The following is a 24,709-nucleotide window of genomic DNA, read 5'->3' as shown; positions in this document are numbered from 1 at the left end:
CAACATCCACACTACAAAGCGAACATAGCTTGCCACATTCATCTAATTAATGACAGCCATACACCCCAAAGACCTTTTGTACAGTCCACTGGCCATTTGGTCATAACTGGTTTAATATCCCTTTCTCCTCCACATTTACACCTACAAATCAAACATCAAACTGTGGATATGAGCACTGACAATCAATGTTGGTAACTGGCAATCTGGAGGGGTTCTGGAAAAGAGGAAGAACACAACTCCGACAGAGGACAGCTAAGTATTCTTCCCATATTCTGAGTGACTTTTTCCTTTCCAAGCTCCAATCTGTAACAGTAAGGGCCCTTTAAACTTTCCCAAAACAAAATAACACAGTTAAAGCTTGGAAGCAGAATCAGGTTATTAATCGGAAATAGGGAACAGTTTATTGTTCTTTATCTAGCCATAGGATGCGGACATCAGTAGCTGGGCCAGTATTTATTGCCCATCCTCGAATGCTCTTCAACTGGGTAGTTAACCATTAACCGTAAGGTTGTAGGTCTGGAGTCACTGGGAAGCTAGACTAGAGAAGGATGGTAAAATTTCCTTCCCTAAAAAGGACATGAGCGAACCAGTCAGATGTTTGAGACAACTAACATGGTAGGCTCATTCAGAAGGTCAGGAGGAATGGGATACAGGGAAATCTGGATACAGAATTGGCTGATCGACAGAAGACAGCGAGTGGTAGTGGAAGGAAAGTATTCTGCCTGGAAGTCAGTGGTGAGTGGTGTTCCACAGGGGTCTGTTCTTGGGCGTCTACTCTTTGTAATTTTTATTAATGACTTGAATGAGGAGATTGAAGGATGGGTTAGCATGTTTGCAGACGACACAAAGGCTGGAGGTGTCATTGAGAGTATAGAGGACTGTTGCAGGCTGCAGCGGGACATTGACAGGATGCAGAGATGGGCTGAGAGGTGGCAGATGGAGTTCAACCGAGATAAATGTGAAGTGATGCATTTTGGAAGGTCGAACTTGAAAGCTGAGTACAGGATTAAAGACAGGATTCTTGGCAGTGTGGAGGAGCAGCGGGATCTTGGTGTGCAGGTATATAGATCCCTTAAAATTGCCACCCAAGTGGACAGGATTGTTAAGAAAGCATATGGTGTTTTAGCTTTCATTAACGAGGGGATTGAGTTTAAGGGCCGTGAGATCTTGTTGCAGCTCTATAAAACTTTGGTTAGACCACATTTGGAATACTGCGTCCAGTTCTGGTCACCCTATTATAGGAAAGATGTGGATTCTTTGGAGAGGGTTCAGAGGAGGTTTACCAGGATGCTGCCTGGAATGGAGGGCTTATCTTACGACGAGAGGTTGACTGAGCTCATTGGAAAAAAAAAGGAAGAAAGGGGACCTAATTGAGGTGTACAAGATAATGAGGGGCATAGATAGACTTGATAGCCAGAGACATTTTCCCCAAGGCAGAAATTGTTAACACAAGGGGTTATAGTTTTAAGCTGTTGGGGGGAAAGTATGGAGGGGATGTCAGAGGCGGGTTCTTTACGCAGAGAGTGGAGAAAGCATGGAATGCGTTGCCAGCAGCAGTTGTGGAAGCAAGGTCATTGGGGACATTTAAGAGACTGCTGGACATGCATATGGTCAAAGAAATTTGAGGGCTTGTACATTAGATTTACCTTATATCAGGATCAATGGTCGGCACAACATTGTGGGCTGAAGGTCCTGTTCTGTGCTGTACTGTTTTATGTTCTATGTTCTAACAATGGTCACTACATGGTCACCAGTAGACTACCTTTGAATTCCAGATGTTTATTGAATTTAAGTGCCACCATCTGCCATGGTGGATTCAAATCCCTATCTCCAGAAAGTTATTCCAGATACCTTGGTTACTCAACCAGTGATATTACCACGACAAAACTGATTCCCCATACACTTGACTCATTACTTTCTGATGGAAGACAAATTTTTAGTATCATCTTTGTTCAACTGCAGAATTTACTTCAGTTCATACAAATGCTTTTGCCTGTATATATAGATACCCTACAGTGTGGAAACAGGCCCTTCAGCCCAACAAGTCCACACCAACCCTCTGAAGGTAACCCACCGCCCCACGGACTAATTCACCGAACAATTATGGTTAATTTAGCATGGCCAATTCACCCGACCTGCACATCTTTGGAATGTGGGAAGAAACCAGAGCACTCGAAGGAAACCCACACTGACACAGGGAGAATGTGCAAACTCTACAAAGAAAGTCGCCCAAGGCTGGAATTGAACCTGGGACTCTGGCGCTGTGAGGCAGCAGTGCTAGCCACTGAACTACCGTGCTGCCCCACTCCACAACAAATCCTATCCACCTGCAGATTGCACCAGTATCTGATCTCCTATAATCCATTTAAAATTTGAACAATGTATAAATCACTTCATGCCAACCTTCCCACTTCTCTGAGAATGTGTCATAGGGTATAAGCAGGCCGGGAAAGAGTTAAATTCTGAGTTTTGTGAAACAAGAGGTTCAGCTGAGTCTGACTCAGATCAGGTAAGAACTTAGTTAACAATGGGGTGCTGGAAGCAAGGGAAATGGGGGGGGGAAGAAGGGAAGGGGAAAAACAGGACAACACCTCTATCTGTGAACAGAGTAGGGATGCAGACAGAGAACATTGTATATGTGTAAAGATGGGGAATGCGGCAGAGATAGGGCAGGTAATGTCAAAAGTAGTTAAAAACAAAAATGAGAATTTTAAATTTGTGGATTGAGACCAACAATCAATGCAGTTCAACGAACATGGGTAGCAGATGAACAGGATATATTATGAGGTTCTCAATAAAGGGCGTCTAAGACAAAGTTTCAATAATCTTCCAAAATTCACCAGAGAACTTATACGTCATCATTGGTGGTCCCTCGCAGATGAGGATGACTCTCTTGCACTCTCAGGGTGAGCCCGTAGGTGGCTGTATAGACTGGTACAGCTATCGCAGGCTGTTACACTGGAGGCAGATGGTGGTCATGGGAAGGGGTGGGTGGGGCATTGGTATGGCAACACACTCCTTTCACTGTTTTCACCTGGCTTCCATTGTTTCCCCATGCTGAGTTGCCAGGTGCTCAAGGCCTTCCCAAATGCTCCTCCTCCACTTTGGATGATCTTGAGTCAGTGTTTCCCAGGGTGTCAGAGGGAATGTTGTATTTCACCAGTGAGGCGTCGAGGGTATCCCTGAAGTGCTTCCTATCCATCAGCATTGAAACGGCAGACAAGCCCCTGGCGGACTTACGCAACTTGTCCTTGCACAATTCATCTGTATCTACCTACCTCTCATATCAGATTTTTAAAGCAGCTTTCAGTGCGAGCCAGCTGCCAGCTTATTTCCAAGAATAAGATTATGACTTCCAATGACTTGCTCTCAATGAATCAATCTCACCTGATGACTGAAGCTAGGCAACTTTTACTGTCTGTAACTAAATCATAATTCACTCAAAAAAAATCAGTCAACAAACAATGCATTTGAACCTCAACATGTTTTTTTTTTAAAATCAGTGAACATGGCCTGAATGCTGCAATAAGAATAACGTTCACTACGCTGTTGCATAAAACTTGCAACAGTGTCTCAATGGCAATTAAACAAATTTAAAAGATGCTGTCCAATTTGCCTAGCCAGCCTACGAGCTTCATGATGCCCATACCTCAGAAATTTTCACATAAAATAGGTGAAGGACGACAAAAAGTTAAGTTTGTGATTCCACATAAGAGAATTGACCAATGAAACTCCACTCCCCACTCCTCCCAAACTGTTAAAGCACAAACTACACTTTTAAAAAAAATTTACCATCACAATTTTGGAATCTCAATATCAGAACCTAACTAGTGTTGAAAAATGTTTGATTTGTTTTTTGTTTACTCAGTTTCTCTCCAGGGACTCCTGTATGTGAATTTACATTGAATTACACATTCTAATTTCTACACCTTTGTTTGGACTCTGCTCATCTTAGTGAAAGTTCTTCAAATCAGACAGGTTTAAGAAAGTGTGCTTGCCTTCTACACACCATCAGGTACTTCTTGTAATTCTACTCACCAAATGATATGTTGCTTTACAAAAAGGACAACTGTTTGAATACTTGAAATGTCTATTAACTGCATTATTCTCAGAACCCATAATACCAATGATAGATAACAGTTTATCATGCCCTACTTTAAATCTACTCAGAAAGTAGGCCATCACAGCGTAAGAGGTAAAGGATTCCAAAAACAAAAAAGGTCAATCCTGCCATCCTCGGAACAAGTCGAATGAACCTTCCTTGCACTCCCTTCATCTGTTGGTGTTTTCAATTTTACAATCCCATCTACTCCTGATAATCTTGGTTTTCTTGTTGATGATTCTGAGGCAGAGTGTTCCAAATTGCCAAAAAAAAAAATCAGAAAAAAAAGTTCATATCTGTCCAAAAAAGGTCAAATCTCCAATTTTAAATAATGCTGCTATATACAGACACAGCCCCAAGTAGTAACGTCATTTCCACATCCATCTTGTCAAAGCAATTCAGGATTTTGGATACTTCAAGTCACCCTAAACTCTTCTAAATTCAGTGGCAACAAACCCAATGCATCCAATGTTTGCTCATAAGACAATCCATCCTTTCCAGTGACAAACTAGTAAAAATCTCTAAGTTGCTTGTAATGCATTTTCATCCTCCCCTCAGTAAGGAGAGCAAATTGCACAGTAGTCAAAGTATGGTCGCAGTAATCCCTGTGTAATTCAGAGTAGATTAGATTAGATTACTTACAGTGTGGAAACAGGCCCTTCGGCCCAATAAGTCCACACCGACCCCCTCAAGAGCAACCCACCCAGACCCATTCCCCTACACCTAGCACTACGGGCAATTTAGCATGGCCAATTCACCTAACCTGCATTTTTTAGACTATGTGAAGAAACCTATGCAGACACGGGGAGAATGTGCAAACTCCACACAGACAGTTGCCTGAGGCAGGAACTGAACCCAGGTCTCTGGCGCTGTGAGGCAGCAGTGCTAACCACTGTGCCACCGTGCCACCCATTAATATCCTGACTCTCATGTTCAATTCCTATCATATGAAAGGATAGCATTCCATTAGCCTTCTTAATTATTTGTTGTACCAGGGCACTAACTTCTTGTTATGCACATACAAGTACAGCAGTATAAGGGCATTCTCTCCAATTGCTTAGACAGGTTACTGCCAAAGTAAACAATTGCATATCTTCCCACGTTATCATCCACCTGTCTGATTTTCTCCCATGACTCAACCTGTGTTTATTAGTTTGCAATTTCTTTATGTCCTTATACACCAGAAGGAAGGTTGTCTTCTGCAAACCAGTTATCATAACATCACTACCCTCATTTAAGTCATAAATATAAATTGTAAAAAGCTGAGGCCTCTGCACAGACCCTGCAGGACTCCACTCACTATATTGCCAGTAGAAAATGACCCATTTATGCTAGCCAACTTTATCTTCCAAAATTAGAGGTTAGAGGTGTCAATAACAACGCCAGCAGGTATTGCTCATGCTCTGCCTTGAGGCGGTAATGTGGAATTGAATTCTTGTAACACAGCAGGTCTCTGTGATATAGATACTCACACAATGTGGTCAAGTAGAGCATTCCAGGAAATCAGCAAGGGAGAACAGACAAGATAGATGAAAGCCAGCATGGTATCAGCCATAGCAAGGAATTTGCCAGTGTTGATGTAACCATCCACCCCTACTCTTGTTCTTCTTGACAGCAGAGGTTATAGATTCGGAGGTGCTCCCAAAGCAGCACTGGCAAGTTTCTGCAGTATTACTCATAGCATCTATCTACACAGTGTAATGAACATATACATTTAAAAGGTGATGAAACAAAAAAAATTGGAGAAATTTAGCAGATCTGGTAGTACCTGTAGAGAGAAAGTTGAGTCAATATTTCTAATGAAAGGTCAGTGGACCAAAAAGATTGGACTCTGCTTTCTCTACATGGATGACACCAGATCTGTGGAGTTTCTCCAGAAGTTTCTGTTTTTGTTTCAGATTTCCAGCATCTGTAGTTCTTTGTTTTACTTTAAGGTATTGAACTGGCTGCCAATCCAGAGGAGGGCTCTTGTTCTGAATCATATCAAGTTTCTCAAGTGCTGGTGCAGCTGTAACCATCCAGGCAACTGGAGAGGATGATATTACATAGCTGACTTGGAAGAGAGGCTTTGGTGAGTCAGCAGCTGAGTCACTCTCCACAGAACATCCAGTTGGGGGGTTACTCTATTAAAGTGCCTATCAATTGAATTTCAGGTTGCTTGCAGTGCCAGGATTTCATGATGGCCGTTGAATGCCCACAAGTTAAACTGCCGATTGTCTTTTACGTTTTGAAAGGTGACTTAGAGGTTACAGTGCAGACATTCTGGCTACTGTGTCAAATGACTGCCTTTATTTATGTAGCACTTTTGTGAAGCACTTCACAAGTTCACCCTTCTGTGTAATCTTTTCACTCAACAGCAACCTATGGGAGATCAACAAGCACGTATCAAATTATTCACTAGAGTATGGAAATTATGCAACTTATAAATTAAGTGTTAAATATTGACTCAGAAGCTGCGAGGGAACTGGAATGCTGGCTCCAGTCAGTGACAGGTTTAATATGACAGCTGAAGAGTGCTGACAGTTGTAAGCAGATAGTGGTTTAAATGTAGCAGCTGCCCAAGTTACACAATACGTCGCAAGTTTTCAATACAAAAGTACAAAATTATAAGCCGTACATAGGTTTTGCTCGCCACTGCTAACAAATAATGCATCTTTAGCCCAAGGAAGAAATCTAAGTCTTTTGGCACCTGTAGCTTTTTAAAGCTAGGTACGTTCCTTCTGCAAACACGGAAACAGTTCTTCAATTGACTCGTACGAAAGGATCACTGCAGTGGTACATTAGACTCAAACGAAAATCCCAAAGAGTATACAGTTGTAACCATTTGCGCAGAAACGAAATGGAACGGCGACTATATAGATTACAACTTCTATCGCCTTCCGCCTCCCCCCCCCCCCCCCCAGCACTTTCCCCGATTTAATACGAAACAAAAAAAAAGTTTGAAGCCTTCCATTCAAAATCTGTTCAAAAGGCTCAGGCAAGTCTCCCGTGTTAGACATCGGCACTGATTCCGGGGGGTGGGGGGTTATATTTTATATAAACCGATGCATTTTAACTGATAAAACACTGGGGTTCAGAGAGACGCGGATTGAGAGAAGCTGAAACAGTGCAGCGGCCAAACCCCGAACATGGGGCCGAGGAGTCTACACGGGGGCGAGGGGGACGGCTACAGGGTCAGGAGTGAGCCCGAGGGTCGCTCGTGAGATTTAAATTTTAAAAATCTAACAGACAGCTCGCCCTCGATTAAATAAGACCGCACACGAATGAGGGGGAAGGCCGCCGGGGCCGAGTCGCAATCTCAGCTCCCGATTCATCCCCGCTGCAGGAGGGGGGGGGGGGGGGGGGGGGGAGTAGGCCGAAGCCGCGGTCTGGATTAGTTCGGAGAGGAGAGGCCCACCCGCAGCCCCGCACTGACCTGGATGAACTGGATGGTGAGAGCGCTTTTGCCCACGCCGCCGCCGCCCACCACCACCAGCTTGTACTTCTCCTGGGCCACTCCGTCCTTGGCGGCTGCCATGGTAACCGGGCCTGGGCCTGGGGCCGGAGCCTGGCACTCCGTCTCCTCTCCTCTCTCCCAACTCTCTGCTCTTCCTTCCCGCGGCGACTGACAAAGAGACCGCCCGGGGAGAAGTGAGGTAATGAGCAGTAAAACTTCAGCAGCAGCAGCAGCAGCAGCAGCACGGAGGGGTCGAGAAAGTTCTCCGGGCGACACAAAGGAGCGGACGGTCTGTCAGAGTGTGACTCATGGAAGTGGGCGCGCCGCCGGCAGCAGGAAGCGGCAACACTCGGAGCCGCCGCCACTGCCACCACCACCACCACACACACACACACACAGGACAAATAGGGGAGGCCAGGCCGGGAAGCGACAGCCGCTGCAGATGGAAGGCGCCGCCGGAGCTGGTCAGAAACTGTAATCAGATGTAAATAAATCGGCTGCTCAATATTCACACTGTCACTCCCCGCCCCGCCCCATAACACAACACAACACACAGCCGCGTCAGACTCAATGAGGCGACCACCCCAGTATCTAACCCAACCCCAGCTTCCACTATTTATCTCCCAATCCTTAATCCTGTTTTCGCTCACTAGCCTCCCCACTTCAGAAATTTACTTCTCAGAATTTCGTTCAAAAATTGCACTCAGTTCTCTCCTCAGTCTGAGTTCATTAGAAATCGGGGATCTCATCGCCTCAGCTTTGACTGAGATTTCACAAAGGGAGCAGTTGACAAATGATGGGCACAGTGCCTCCCAAGAACCTTGCAGTTGATTAAGGACCGCGCCGTATTGTTAGTCTATGTCGAACCCACTTGTTTTCAGGCAGCATATTGACCGAGGATGCCGTACATGTTCACAAAGTGCTCCCCCTAATGTTGCAGCACAAATAAATGTAATCTTGACTGAATTAGGGAAATAAACCAACCTGCGGAGTATGTCTTCCTTCACACAACGAATGCAAAAACAAAAAACGGAGATTCTGGAAATCTGGAATCAAAATCCGAAAATACCAGAAATACGCAGCAGATCAGGTAGCATCTGTAAAGAGTATGACTGAGACATGAATTCTTTCCTTTCCAAAGATATTGACAGAAACTTCAGAGTATTTCCCAGCATTTTTAGTTTCAATCCCATTTTCCATCCAATTCAATAAGGGGTGGCTGCATAGCAATCACTATCAATTATTGTAGTCTATTCCCCTCAGTAAATCCAGATCTAAATTAGTCACATCGTAGACAGAATAATAAAGCACGGCAGGTGGCCCGGCACCTATCCTGTCTGTCAGCGGACAGACATTTAGTTGATCCCATTCTTTTGTTCTTTTGCGTCTTTTACTCATTAATCACATTAATCCAGTTTTTCAACAAGATTGTGTTCGCATACAATCCATTACTTTTCCTTATACATTTTTGTTTGGCCCGCTCAGTTACATTAAATTGTATTTGCTTTCCAATTTTCAATCTCAGGATCATGTGTGAAAAAACTACTTTTTGTTTTGAATGTTATATTGTTACACTGTGTTGAGAATGTATAACCTGAGTTACTGTATTCAATGTTACACCACAGTGATGTTCCATGTAACAATGTATTCATCTCCCAGCCCTTTACAGAGCACCATGAAATACACTCAATGAAACTCGAGCATTTTGAGTCTAAATTGAAATTCCACTTGACATGCTGAAACAGTCTAGCAACCTGGCACAGTTGCTCAGAGACTACCAAAAGACTTCACTGCCAAAAAATTAACAGTTTCCAGTAAAGCAGCATGAGACTTGGGGGGAAGAAAACCAAGATTCCACCCATGACTTTCAATCTGCCCAGTAGCCAAACATTTTAGTGGAAAGCTTCAAAAATAGATCTAATGAAAACAACACTTTATGAAAAGACAAGATTCCCCTATGCTGACCACACAAAATTATTGCCGATAGTAATTTTCCCAATAAAATCACATAAAATATAAAATTGGCTACCAGAGGTTTAATGCATGTTCATGATTACTGTTGAATGGATGAGGAAGTGCAGGTATGGACCAATAATGTGTGCAACAGACATACTGGAGCTCAACTTTAGAAATGCAGCTGTTTAGCATGGGTCATGTTCAGATCACATTTCACAAATAAGATCAAGAGATGCATCTGAAAAATATAACACCTATGTTGCAGTTATTTGAGGGAGTCTGATGCCCTTTGTTCAACTTCTGGATGTGTGCTCTCACAAGCCATTCAGGGACATGTTTGCAGCAAACAGAATAGATGGAGAGTGGACAGAGAAATATTTCTTCAGAAAGAATGGGTATATAATTGTTGCCACACTTCATGCTTTTGGCAGTTTGCTATCAAATTGTAGGAGGCCATTAGAGCAATAAGTGTCATAAGAATTTTCAAAAACGACGTGAGAGGCGAAAATAATTCTTCACATGCTGAATAGTTATGATATGCACTGCCTGGGAGTGTGGTGAAGGCAGGTTCAATTGAGGCATTTGTTATGTACCAGCCCAAAGCCCCTTTAAATATATCAAGGAAATAATCTGGACCCTAACCTTTTTCTTATTTAAAGGCAGGTAAAGTGCTGTGTCCCAGATGTAATTCATTTGGTCATGCTATTTGGGTTGAAGCAAAACACACTTTATTTTTACCCTCGATTTAAAATACAGTACAAACAAAAGAAAGAAGAATTCGTATAATTTTAACTGTACTGGACAACTTAACAGAATTACAGATTGGATACAGGTTTGCTCGCTGAGCTTGAAGGTTCGTTTTCAGACATTTCACCACCATATTAGGTAACATCTTCAGTGAGACTCCAAATGAAGCACTGGTGGTGTAGCCCGCTTTCTATTTATATATTTGGGTTTCCTTAGGTTGGTGATGTCATTTCCTGTGGTGACATCATTTCCTATGGTGATGTCATTTCCTGTTCTTTTTCTCAGGGTGTGGTAAATGGGATCCAAGTCAATGTGTTTATTGATAGAGTTCCGGTTGGAATGCCATGCTTCTAGGAATTCTCATGCGTGTCTCTGTTTGGTTCATCCTAGGATGGATGTTTTGTCCCAGTAGAAGTGGTGTCCTTCCTCATCTGTTCGTAAGGATACTAGTGAGAGTGGGTCATGTCGTTTTGTTGCTAGTTTATGTTCATGTATCCTGGTGGCTAGCTTTCTGCCTGTTTGTCTAATATAGTGTTTGTTACAGTTCTTGCAAGGTACTTTGTAGATTACATTAGTTTTGCTTGTTGTCTGTATAAGGTCTTTGAAGTTCATTAGCTGCTGTTTGAGTGTGTTGGTGGGCTACCATGATGCCAAGGAGTCTGAGTCGTCTGGCAGTCATTTCCAAGATGTCTTTGATGTAGGGCAGAGTGACTAGGGTTTCTGGATGTGTTTTGTCTGCTTGTTTGGGTTTGTTGCTCAGAAATCGGCGGACTTTATTCCATTTCATTCAGAGGCTCACTGAAGATGTTCCTTGTATGGTGACAAAACATCTGAAAACGAACCTTCCAGCTCAGTGAGCAAACCTACACCCAGAACCTCAACCTGAGCTACAAATCTTCTCAAAACTCACTAGAATTATAGATTATTTAAATACTATACAGCAACTGTTCCAATAACAGTAACATCCCACAAATATGCCCTTGGCAAAGAGAAATTCAGTAAAATGCAATTCAATGTTTCTCCATTCCAAGAAAAAAGAACACCAAGAGAAAATTCAGAGAGAGAGAGAAAGAACTCCAGCCTTCTCTGTGTCAGAGTGATATATATTAGTCTCCACTATCAACTTCAAAACTCCAATTATTGCAAATTAAGCTAAAACCCTGGTTCTGTGGAAGGCTGACTCCACCCATTCATGCTGCTTCTAGTATTCTAAATATTTTTCATAGGGGGCCTCAGAAGCTGTTTACTTTATTGGCTTGGAACAGACACCTGTTTCAAAACCCCTCCTCAGAAAAAAGGAGAAAATGCACATCTTGAAGCCATAGCATCATCACATATTCAAGACAACATTCAGTGATTATTTAGAAATAAGGTATAAGAGGATGTTTCCACTAGTGGGTGAAACTAGGACAAGAGGCATAGCCTCAAAATTAGAGGGAGCAAATTTAGGACTGAATTAAGAAGGAATTTCTTCACCCAGATGGTTGTGAATCCATGGAATTCCCTGCCAAGTGAAGTAATTGTGGCTTCCTCATTAAATGTTTTTACAACTAAGATAGATCATTTCTTGAGCAGTAAAAGAATTAAGGGTTATGGTGAGAGGGCAGGTAAGTGGAGCTGAGGCCACAAAAAGATCAGTCATTATCTTATTGATTGGCAGAGCAGGCTTGAAGGGCCAGATGGTCTACTGCTGTTCCTACTTCTTATATTCTGAAGTTCTAATATTTGGATTACGGGGAACAGGTTGGAGATTGGTGCTGGACTTAAAAACTCAGCAAGCTCAACAACATAATGAGTTGAATAGCCTCCTTCTGCACTGTCCTAAGCCCGACCATCTTCAGGTGTTTCATCTATGATCTTCCCTCCATCTTAAGGTCAGAAGTGGGATGATCACTGATGATTGTATAATGTTCAGCACCATTTGTAATTCTCCATGGTCAAATGCATCAAGATCTGGTCAGTAATCAGAGATAGGTTGAAAAGTGGTAAGTTACATTCATTCCACACAAATGCCAGACAATAACCATTTCCAATAAAAGACAATGTGACCACACTCCTTGACATTCAATTGCATTACCATCACTGAATCCCCCACTGTCAACAGCTTGGGGGTTACCTTTGATAAGAAGCACAATGAGACTCACCACATAAATATAGCGGCGACAAGAACAGATCTTAACGTAGGAATATTGCAATGAGTAACTTACCTCCTGAGTCCCCAAACTTCCTCCACCATCGACAAGGCACAAGTGAGGCGTATGATGGAACACTTCCCTACTTGAGTGGATAAGTGCAGCTCCAATGACACTCAAGAAGCTTGACACCATCTCGAACAGTGCAGCCCACTGAATTAGCACTACATCCACAACTATTCACTCCCTCCACACCAAAGCTCAGTAGCAGCAGCATCTATTATCTATAAGATGCACTGCAGAAATTCACCCAAGATCCTTAGATCCAAACTCATGACCACTTCATCCTGGAAGGACAAAGGCAGCAGATACATGAGAAGACCTTCAGTTGCAAGTTCCCCCTCTGCCACTCACCATCTCGACTCAGAAATATATTACTGTTCCTTTGCTGTTGCTGGGTCAAATTCTTGGAAATCCCTCCCTAAGGGCAGTGTGGGTTTATGTCCAGAACATGGACTGCAGTGGTTCAAGAAGGCAGCTCACCACCAACTTCTCAAAGGCAACTGGGGACAGGCAATAAATGCTAGCATTGTGCATAAGACCATAAGACATAAGAACAAAAATTAGGCCATTCAGTCCCATCGAGTCTGCTTCTGCATTCAATCATGGTTGAGAAGTTTCTCAACCAATTCTTCCGCTTTCTCCCCATAACCCTTGATTCCCATTTACAATCAAGAACCTTTCTATCTCCATCTTCTAAACTCCATCGAGTATAGATCCAGAGTCCTCGAACGTTCCTCATACATTAAGCTGTTCATTCCTGGGACCATTCTCGTGAATCTCCTCTGAACCCGCTCCAGAGCTACTAAATTCTTCCTGAGATATGGGGCCCAAAACTGCGCACGATACTCCAAATGTGGCCTTGACCAGAGCCTTGTAGAGCTTCAGAAGTACATCACTGCTTTTAGATTCAAGTCCTCTCAAAATAAATACCGTCATTGTATTTGCCTTCCTAACTACTGATTCAACCTGAAAGTTTTACCTTGAGAGAATCCTGGACTAGAACTTCTGAATCCCTTTGCACTTCAGAATTCTGAATTTTCTCCCAATTTAGAAAATAGTCAATTTCTCTATTCTTCTCACCTAGGTGCATGGCCTCACAATTTCTCCCATTGTACTCGATCTGCCACTTCTTTGCCCACTCTCCTAACCTTTCCAAATCCCTCTGCAGCCTCCCTGCCTCCTCAAACCACCTGTCCCTCCTCCTATCTTTGTATCATCTGCAAACTTAACCAGAATGATCTCAATTCCTTTATCTAAATCGTTAATGTAAAAGGTGAAAAGTTGTGGTCCCAACACTGAACCTTGCAGAACACTACTTGTCACCAGCTGCCATCCTGAGAAGGACCCTTTTATTCCCACTCTCTGCTTTCTACCAGACAGCCAATCTTCTATCCATGCTGGCACCTTGCCTCTAACAGCATGGTCCCTTATCTTACTCAGTAGCCTCCTATGTGGCACCTTGTCAAAGGCCTTTCTGAAGTCCAGATAGATAACATCCATTGATTCTTCTTGGCCTAATTTGCTCTATACTTCTTCAAGGAGTTCTAGCAGATTTGTCAGGCATGATCACCCCCATACTGACTGCCCAATTTTACCATACGCTTTCAAGTATTCAGAAGTCTCATCCTTCACAATGGATTCCAGGATCTTATCCATGACCAAGGTTAAGCTAATTGGTCTGTAATTTTCCATCTTCTGCCTTACTCCCTTTTTAAACAGGGGTGTTATATTAGTGATTTTCAGTCCTCTGGGACCCTTGCTGATTCTAGTGATTCCTGAAAGATTACCACTAATGCCTCCACTATCTCTTCAGCTATCTCCCTTAGAACTCTGGCGTGTAATCCATCTGGTCCAGGTGATTTATCCACCTTCAGGCCATTCAGCTTTTCTAGCACTTTCTCCTTGGTGATGGCCAATATACTCAGCTCTGCCCCCTCACTCTCTTGAATGTTTGGGAAATTACTCATGTCTTCCACTGTGAAGAATGAGGCAAAGTAATTATTCAGTTCCTCAGCCATTTCTTTGTTCCCCACTTCTATCTCTCCTGTGTCATTTTCCAGCAGCCCAATGACCATTTTTGCCTCTCTTTTCCCCTTTACATTTCTAAAGAAACTCTTACCATCTTCCTTTATATTACTGGCTAGCTCACCTTCATATTTAATCTTCTCTCTTCTTATTTATTTTTTCTATGTCCCATGAGAGAATAAAACAAAGCAAATCTATGATTCTGTTATTCAATAGATGGAGAGAAAGATGATTTGTTGTGGATGAATAATTCTACAAGCAACAGAATGACATCTCATCCAGAGTGAAGTCCATTTGAAGATGCCATTACCAAGTGATTCACAATGAATTAGATTAACTGTTTCCATTGAATAGTGAAGACAATGAATTTGACAATTTTAAAATATTTTGCTTGTGTTAGAAGTATTTTTGTACAATTAATTTGTGTAACAAATTGTGACACATCAATTTAATCTAAATTATCAATGTTTCTTTTCACATTTCAAAATGAGGAACATTCAACCCAAACTGACAGTTCAAATTTTATATTCTGCATTTAAGTTAACCCCTGTTTTTGCAATAATTTTTGAAGTCTTCAAATGTTGACTTAGAGTGTGATTTGTAGTACAGTCTCAAAGATGTGTCACTTTAGAATTTCAGCTACATCAACAACTTCAGCTGAGTTCCTATGCATTTCTGGCATACATTACTGTAAGGTTCCACTCTTCCAATAACTTTACAGATGCCTATCCAATACACAGCTGACCTGGCTCTCAGTTTACACTTCTCCGATTCCATGTGGCCTTCATTTTCTTTCAAGAGAATTTATTCCTGCATCATTTTGGATCTAGGGTTATTCTGTATCTGGATAGCAGAACACCATCATCTCGTGAGATTTCATTTTTGATAGACTAGTACTGCTTTTTGTGGACTGACTGTTATATTATTTCAGGCTTCAGGTTAGATTAGATTAGATTAGATTACTTACAGTGTGGAAACAGGCCCTTCGGCCCAACAAGTCCACACCGACCCGCCGAAGCGTAACCCACCCATACCCCTACATTTACCCCCTTACCTAATACTACGGGCAATTTAGCATGGCCAATTCACCTGACTTGCACATCTTTGGACTGTGGGAGGAAACCGGAGCCCCCGGAGGAAACCCACGCAGACACGGGGAGAACGTGCAAACTCCACACAGTCAGTCGCCTGAGTCGGGAATTGAACCCGGGTCTCTGGCGCTGCGAGGCAGCAGTGCTAACCACTGTGCCACCGTGCCGCCCACACAGGCTATCCTGAGATTACTTTCTGAAATAGCATAACTTTTTGTTTTTATTGGTATCCTCTCTAATTTGACTCAATGTTGTGGTGTTGCATTCACTAGATAATGAATCTTTATACCCAAACCTCCTATCTCATAGTTTCCTGGAAAAAGGTGTAGCTTTTCTCAATTGTTCAATTCCAGCATAGCAGAACCATCTGTTTCAGCGATGTGGACCATACAGTTAACATCTTCCATTACTGGACTTTGAATTGTTCCTAGCTGTTGCATTTATTTGTTTGGCTTCAGAGAGCCTTTCCTTGATTATCCAATTACATTCAAATTTTTAGTAAAGGTCTTCTGGGTCTAATCTTCATCAAAATAGATTGCTCTTTGCTCAGTATCAATCTTCGGCTTTAGATTTATGGTTTAGCCATATTCCTCTTCTTCTTACTGATCTAAATGTTTGTCTGAATTTCTTTTCTATGGGAATTGTATGTTTCCTCTCTTTATTGAGTTCTCAAATTTTTGTCATCTTTCAGGGTAGAGATGCTTTGAGTTTTTTTCTTACCATTTGTCCTGTTGCTCTGACTCTAAAAAGTCATTAACATGTTCTTTCTATATTATAACGTCTTTTTCCAGTGATAAGGCTTTCCACAAACTCTGAAGTTTCATCCACATATGTAATAGTTTCATATGTCTGTGAGTTCATGTCATTGTCTACATCTCTTGCATATCTTTCTGTCTGATATACATGCTTTCTTTTACTGTACCAACTCTGTTGCTTTTCTCTTGACTTGATTGAAAGATAATCATTTGAGTGGTCAGCATTTCCTTTGTCTACTTGTCATTTCTTGTGCCCTGGCAGTGGTTACAGCCTCCGATATTGTGTGCTTGTCCTTTCTAATTAATTCTTTTTATACACCTAAATGTGTAGAACTCCAAATGAGCTTACCGAGCAGCCTTTCATCCATACCCTGAAGTTTATGCTTTCTGGGAACAGTTTGAAGAAATTGGCAACCAGGTTCACCTGATTCCTGTCTCAGGCGTTGTAATACAAATCAGGACAGACAATGTTTTGACATTGGCTGGAAATAGATACTTAAGTTTTCAAGAATTCTGTTTGGGATTCTGTTGGGTGGTGAGATGAAGATTAGGACATTGGCAGGAGAAGGGACAAAAGTCTGTATCAGGACTGGAGCTGGGGGAAAGAGCAGGGAGTTGGACTCGGGGAGCCAGACTGCATTCGTTCATTCTGTGCATTTCTTTTCATCTAAAAACCTGCAGAACTTTTCTTCCTGCAATGCCATATTTGTGACTGTTTGCTGCTTTCTTTTGCTTGTCATAACTGGCTTTCCCTTGAACCGTCCACACGTAACATTTATACCAATCATAGCAAATCCAGAATAGTGGAGCAGGCTTAAAGGGCTGAATTTGGTCCTATCTTTAGCTGCAAACGAACGATCTTTTACTTGTTCGAACTCGAAATGAATTTAATTGTAGAACACAGTTTTTTTTAAATGAGAAATGGTTAAGTTTACAGCAAGAGGGCCGTTCAATTCTCTCGTTGCGCACACGTGTGGAGATTTTTTATTTGAATTATTACAGTCATGGTCCTCTGTTTTCATTGGATCGAGTTGTATGATAGGTTCGTTATATTCATGAAACATACACAGTAATCAGGTCTCAGCACTGAGGAATGAGATGATTCAACCTTTCCGCTAATACCAGACTGAAGTGATTATTAATGGTTTAGTACACTTTGGCCGGCCATCAACACGAGGAGTTTAACTGTCCCTCTGTATCAAGGCTGATTGATGAAAGATCTGTCAGACAGTCCATACTTTTACCGAAATTATTCAGTCAGTTTGAAAGAAAGTTCGTAGATTTTTGATCCGTTTCATTTCCATTTTAAACCATTTATATAAATATTTATTATATAATGACATTTCACGGGTCAAAAGTGGTGATAAAAACTGAAAATCCGCACCGAAATAAGCAACATGAAACAATTACGAGTTTAACGGTAGAATGATTAGCCACATCTAGAAAACTCAAGTAGTTTTGCTCGTTTTAAGTAAATGCTTGAAAAAGATCAGATTTAAATATACGCAATTTTAAAAGCGTCATTAAGAAACAACTAAACATTTCCAAACTAAATATTTTGTCTGGTATTCTCTAGCTATGTGGGAGTTATCACTTATGTACATTCATGGCAGTTTTAAGTGATATGGACTTCAGCCTCTCCATACAAAGGATAAAATCCTCATGCAGATGACGCACTCATCCTGAAGTGGCAGTGAACAATGTAGTAATGTTTGCTGAAGCGTTTCTATCTGACCATTACTGTCAGTGTGTAGAATACAAACTCAGAATTTGCACTTTTAAGCTTGACATGTTAAATATTTTAGGATTTCTAATTACCATCAGTTTTTTAAAAAATTCACTCGTTTTATGAATATCAGCGAGATTAAACGTCAGTTTGTTTAGGATCGACGCATGGTGACATTTTTTTACACCAACTGAGACAGCGTCTCTCCCTCTCGGGCCTGATAGCTCCACCACTCGACCACATTGTGATAGTACAACAAAGCGACGTTGAAGCTAAATTTGGCACAGTGCACATATTGAGAAAACATGACGATGGACTACAGTTTTGTGATAGATATAGGACAGATGTCAGAGGAAGTTTCTTTACTCAGAGAGTAGCAGGGCTGTGGAATGCACTGCCTGCAACAGTAGTAGACTCGCCAACTTTAAGGGCATTTAAATGGTCATTGGATAGGCATATGGACGAGAATGGAATAGTGTCGGTTAGATGGGCTTCAGATTAATTCCACAGATCGGCACAACATTGAGGGACAAAGGACCTGTACTGCACTGTAATGTTCTAGTTATAAACAACTGATAGGTACACGTGGGTGATAAAATAAACTTCCGTGCACATTACATTATCTTTAGTCAATATTATTCCGTTGATCTTGTTTTGATCACAGCTGATGGTAATATTGGACAAGTTTGATAGACCATATGTTTTTTATGCTATTTGATAGTGGTCAGTCACTGAACACATTCACAAGAGGCTGCCAATGTATTAATAACGAAAGAACATAATTTATTTCACAGAGAAAAGTAACTTTCTGGCTGCCTAAGTTATTGTTCCCCTGCCTGCTGACCACATCTCTTGCTGCACTTCATTCAGGGAGTGGGCAAAAGTGAGTACCAAGGGCTGTTACTGATCATCTTTCTGAGACAACCATGTTCTACATAATTTCATGGGGACCTCTCAGATGCAAGCATTAGTATAATGCTGCAAGTTTAACAAAGTTACTCCTAAAGCCTCATTGATTTTTCATTATTTTCATTTTATTCTGTCATAAATTTTGGTTTGAAGCAGTGAACTAGGAGCTGTGAGTGAAATCTGACTTTTGGACTGTGGGAAACAGCTTGTGTTTAAAAGAAAACTGACCGATTGCAAGTTCCCATGAGCTGTCGAAAAACCAGGCAACATGTGACTAAACTAGCATCCGATTCCGCTACCAGTTTTGGAGGAACCATTCAGTCGTACACTTGTGGATTGTGCAGGACATTGCCTAAAATGATAGCCAGAAATGATTGGGTACTCAATTTCAGAGGCTACTCCCTAAAGAACAATCTAAGCCTAAGTGGTTGTGGAAAAACTCTCAGTTTTTCACTCATTATCGTCTACCAAAGCACAATTTGATCAAGGATCAAACTTTACGTCAAAGCTCTTTCAAAATGCGATTAGTAGTTTGGAAATTAAACAATGAAAGTCAACTGGGTACTATCTGCAGACACAAGATGCTGTGAAGAGCTGTCACAAAACTCTCAAAATATGGGCTATGAGTATCAAATTTTCTTTTATTTTCAACCAGAGAATCTCCAAATGAGTTGGCTGTCTTCAGCCCACTCAAATTAGTTTGTGGCCATGAAATAAGAGGACCATTAAAACTGATGAGGTAAATCGTCAAGTAAGAAAAATGCATCTTCAATGTTTGAATAAGCGTTCCCATTTCTCAAAAGGTAAACAGGAGCATGTGGAGTTGCAAATGAACATCTGAAAACCTCCCAAAACATACAAATAAACGTGCAACAACCAGAAATTTTAAAGAAGAAGATGAAGTATTGGTATTGTTGCCTTTACAACATGAGCCATTAAAAGCAAAATTCAGTGGTTCTCACAAATAATAAAAAGTGCTAGTCAGGTAACATATTTAATTGCTAGTGAGCTTTGAGAAGATTTGTAGCTCAGGTTGAGGTTCTGGGTGTAGGTTTGCTCACTGAGCTGGAAGGTTCGTTTTCAGACATTTTGTCACCATACTAGGTAACACCTTCAGTGAGCTTCCGAATGAAGCACTGGTGGTGTAGCCCGCTTTCTATTGATATCTTTGAGTTGGTGACATCATTTCCTGTGGTGACATCATTTCCTGTCATTTTTCTCAGGGGTGGGATGGTAAATGGGATCCAAGACAATGTGTTTGTTGATAGAGTTCTGGTTGGAATGCCATGCATCTAGGGATTCTCATGCACGTCTCTATTTGGCTTGTCCTCGAATGGATGTGTTGTCCCGTTGAAGTTGTGTCCTTCCTCATCCATATGTAAAGATACTAGTGAGAGTGGGTCATGTTGTTTTGTGACTAGTTGATGTTCATGCATCCTGGTGGCTAATTTTCTGCCTGTTTGTCCAATGTAGTGTTTGTTACAGTTCTTGCAAGGTATTTTGTAGATGACATTAGTTTTGCTTGTTGTCTGTATAAGGTCTTTGAAGTTCATTAGCTGCTGTTTGAATGTGTTGGTGGGCTACCATGATGCCAAGGGGTCTGAGTAGTCTGGCAGTCATTTCCAAGATGTCTTTGATGTAGGGGAGAGTGGCTAGGGTTTCTGGATGTGTTTTGTCTGCTTGATTGTCTACTGATTTCTGAGCAACAAACACAATGTTCATTGGGTATCCGTTCTTTTTTTTAATAAATATTTTTATTGAGAAGCTTTTAAAAATCTTTTACAAAACATTTTTATACAAAGAAAAAAAAACATCAAAACGAAAACAGTACAAAGAACAAGGCCATAACATAACTATTTGACCAAAACAAACCTATCTACTTAACAAAAACTAAACGACAAACATATTGAACAAATACTAGCTTAAATTACATTCAAGTTACTTAAATTAAATTACTCATCACACTTCCACTGAAGCTCCCATCCCTGGGAGTACCCCCGACAGTACCCATTTTCTTTTCCTACCAGTCTCCTCCTCCCAAGGCACAACGGGCACCCATAAAAATTCCCACGGCTATACCACAGCCCTGACTAATATTGCTGACAAGTCAGTTTCAATATACTTTAAAAAGGGCCATCACATCCTATAAAACGGTTCCGTTTTGTGGTGTATCATATTTGTGCGGTAATCGTGGGGGGGGGGGGATGCTCCATCACCAGCTTACGCCACCCCATAAGACCTGGTGGTTTTTCTGACGTCGAATTTAGTAGAATGTTCTTCCTCACGCAATGGGCAAGGATATTACACAGTACCCGTTCTTTTTAACTACAATGTATAGGTGATTTTCCTCTGCTCTGCATAGTTCGTCTGTGCTGCAGTGAGTGGCTCGTTGAACAAATGTTCTAATGCAGTTTTGTTTGTGGATGTTGGGATGATTGCAGTTCAATATTTGGTCTGGATGTGTTGTTTTCCTGCAGACACTGGTTTGAAGATCCCCATTGGCTGTTCGTTCTACTGAAACATCTAGGAATGGCAGTTTGTTGTTGTTTTCCTCCTCTTTAGTGAATTTTATGCCAGTAAGGTTACTATTGATGGCCTTGAAGGTTTCCTCTAATTTGTTTCATTCAGTGATGACAAAGATGACGTAGCGTACCCAAAGTTTGGGTTGGAAGGTTAGCAGAGCTGTTTGTTTGAGTCTCTGCATTACTGCCTTTGCTAAGAACCCTGACATTGGAGATAACATGGGTGTTCTGTTGGTTTGTTTGTAGATTTTGTTGTTGAAGGTGAAGTGGGTGGTAAGGCATAGGTCCACTAGCTTAACGATACTGTCCTTGCTGAAGTTGGTGGTGTATGGTGTATATGTCTTTGGTTCTTCTAATAATGTAGTCAGTGTTTCCTTGGCCAGGTTCACATTTTTGGATGTGAACAGATCTGTTACATCAAAGGAGACCATTATTTCATCCTCTTCTATCTTGATGTCTTTGATGTTTTTTTTTTTAGATTACATTACAGTGTGGAAACAGGCCCTTCGGCCCAAGTCCACACCGACCCGCCGAAGCGCAACCCACCCATACCCCTACATTTACCCCTTACCTAACACTACGGGCAATTTAGCATGGCCAATTCACCCGACTTGCACATCTTTGGACTGTGGGAGGAAACCGAACACCCGGAGGAAACCCACACAGACACGGGGAGAACGTGTAAACTCCACACAGTCAGTCGCCTGAGGCGGGAATCGAACACGGGTTTCCGGCGCTGTGAGGCAGCAGTGCTAACCACTGTGCCACCGTGCCGCCCATTCTTCAGGAATTCTTGGATGAAGTAAATGGAATGGCGTGAATCTTCTACTGAGTGTTTTAGTCTTTGGTGGAGCTCCTTGGCCATTCTGTAAGTTGGTATTCCAGGTAGTGAGACGATGGGTCTGAGGGGGGGCTCCTGGTTTGTGAATATTGGGTAATCCATAGAAGCATGATGTGTTGGATCGATCTGGTTTCATTTTTTGGATGTTGATCTTATTTATTTCTCCAGATTTCTGAAATGTTTTGAGTAGGGCTGTGATTCAGTTTTCTGGTTGTGGTGTCGGGTCTATCGCCACTCATTGGTAAGTAGTGCATTTGCTTTCTCAATGTAGAGTCTTTTTTATCCTACCTGCAGACAAAGGATGGCTCAACAGCCATCTTACATCAACAATTTTTTTTAGTCTTTTTAGTGCTGTCCTTTTTTGTGTATTGAGTGTGTTTCCTTCCTTTTTCCTGCTTAATAGCGGTGTGACTGCCTCTCTGATGGTTTGCTGGGTTTCTTCTGTGAGTTGGTTGTCTTTCATCCTCATGCTGCTAAGAAATCTTTCTTGTCAGCACCCTGGAAGTAGGAATTTAATCCTCTTACTAAGACAGCTTTCTCAGTGTCTGTTCAGTGTTTGCTCAGTGAGCAAACCTACATCCAGAACCTCAAACTGAGCTACAAATCTTCTTAAAACTCACTAAAACCGATGGGCGCAATACGCTAAAACTGGCCCGAAAGTGGGAAACCATTGCCATCTGACAGAGCACCACTCGCGAACAGCTGTACTTCCTGCATGAATGCCGAAGGAAACAGGTACTACCTAAATGTCTTCAATACAAACCTCCCCTTAATACCCCACTAGCCAAAACAACAGCAGAGCAACACGGCCATAGATTGCTTAGAGAAATAATTAATGATGCCCACAACAGACACCATAAATATGACAGGAAACTTTTGCGTCAAAAATCCTTACTAATGCAACAGACCATGAATGGACACAGTTCAACAAGCCATAGATATTCAACAGCAAAAAAAAACATAGAAAATGAAAAAGCTAGACCTGCAGAAAAAAGTAGACAAACTTACACAAAATAACAAAACTTATCTGACCGACCTTAACAGACACTGAAAAAGCCATCTTAGTAAGAGGATTAAATTCCTATGCCAATAATGTCCTGCTCACCTGAGACCTTTCACTCCAGGTTCATTTTCTGCACCTTGCCTTGAGTTCGAATGGTGCAGGACCACATTGTAAGGGCCAGTCCATTGCTTACAGTATCTGGTTTAAAATACCTGCCAGATCAAACCGATATCAAAACTTCATTTGAAAGAGGCCTGTGTATTTGTTCCACTATCGGTTGACTGGGAGCACAGGCAGCTTTATATCGTCATTCAGGCTGAGGGTTTCATGAATGTATCATCAGCCACACTGGGGGTAGCCCTTGAATTCCAGCAGCCATCTCTGGTGGAAGGAAACCTTGGAAGGTGGCTGGAAACTGAGAGTTCTCCAAAATGTATGCAGCATAGCAGCTCCTGGGATATCTGTCACACATCTCCAAAATCTTGAGTGGTCCCAGGTGAGCAGGACATTGATGTAGTGGGAGCCATTTTAGTCATCACGTTCTGTAGGTTGATAATAGAACACTCTCAAAGCAGGGCAGGTACAATCAATATAAACATTGAAAATAAAATCAGAATGTGTCCACATAATCAAAATTACAATGAGTTTCACTAAATCATGGGATGTTAGAGCCTCATCCACTACTATTACCTAAAATTAGGGTGAGACTAAGATAATACACAATACCACATCATATTTACAGCACCCAACAGGCATTCAACCCCAATAATGTTCATGTTACTGCCTATGCTCTACACCAATTTCCTCTGTTCATCATATAACTCCTTCAATACATTCTTCCATTTCCTTCTCCCCTGAAGCTTTCCCTTGAATCAGGATTTGTTCAACCTTTACATGTGAGAAACCATATTTTGAGTTTTCTCATTCAAGGGACCAAAGAATGAATGTTTTTCATTGATAAGGCTTTGCACAACATTAAACAGGAATTTCAAAAGAAATGTTGAGGTTTGAAAAAAACATTAGAAAGAACTTAACTGCAAAAAAAAACACATCAAAGCTATAATAGTCATTTAAAAAGTGAGTAATGAATAAAAAATGTCCATTAAAAAGATGGCAAGGAGTGAGTGAACTTATTAAAAATTTTTGATTTTTCACTGAGTAAACAGAGCTTGAAAGAGTCGAGTAGGCTGTGGGCCCTGATCACCATGATAGTGAGCTAACACTAACTTTGTGTTCACATTTGGTAGGGCACACATCAAGTTAGCCTCACCAGGATTCAAGCAAAAGTGAGAGCCTGAAGCAGTTTGCCTTCTAGCTTAGGTTTTCCTCCACATCGTCGGAGTTTACTGATATGGCACACTCACTCATACACATACCTCTTATGCATTCGTTTACACAAAT

The 24,709-nt window shown here is 41.6% G+C and overlaps 1 protein-coding gene and 1 long non-coding RNA gene across 2 annotated transcripts in view; one reads left to right on the top strand and one right to left on the bottom strand.

The window, feature by feature from the left end:
- The window catches only part of rras2 (RAS related 2), a 95,559-nt gene extending 87,634 nt beyond the window's left edge, over window positions 1-7,925 (bottom strand). The window contains exon 1 of the mRNA XM_043705818.2: window positions 7,518-7,925. Coding sequence (XP_043561753.1) covers window positions 7,518-7,619 — 102 coding nt within the window. The 5' untranslated portion in view covers window positions 7,620-7,925. The remainder of the gene's footprint in view (window positions 1-7,517) is intronic.
- A 13-nt stretch (window positions 7,926-7,938) lies between these two features.
- Window positions 7,939-16,807, top strand: LOC148146964 (uncharacterized). The gene is made up of 3 exons (XR_015760163.1): window positions 7,939-8,022; window positions 14,678-15,392; window positions 15,730-16,807. It is a non-coding gene; the product is annotated as an uncharacterized LOC148146964 (long non-coding RNA).
- Window positions 16,808-24,709: the final 7,902 nt, after the last annotated feature.

The sequence above is a fragment of the Chiloscyllium plagiosum genome, unplaced genomic scaffold, assembly GCF_037043375.1.
Source record: "Chiloscyllium plagiosum isolate Xiang-an unplaced genomic scaffold, Cpla_swu_hap1 HiC_scaffold_18, whole genome shotgun sequence".
In the NCBI taxonomy this organism is placed as follows: domain Eukaryota; kingdom Metazoa; phylum Chordata; class Chondrichthyes; order Orectolobiformes; family Hemiscylliidae; genus Chiloscyllium; species Chiloscyllium plagiosum.
This window is presented reverse-complemented; position numbering and strand designations above follow the sequence as displayed.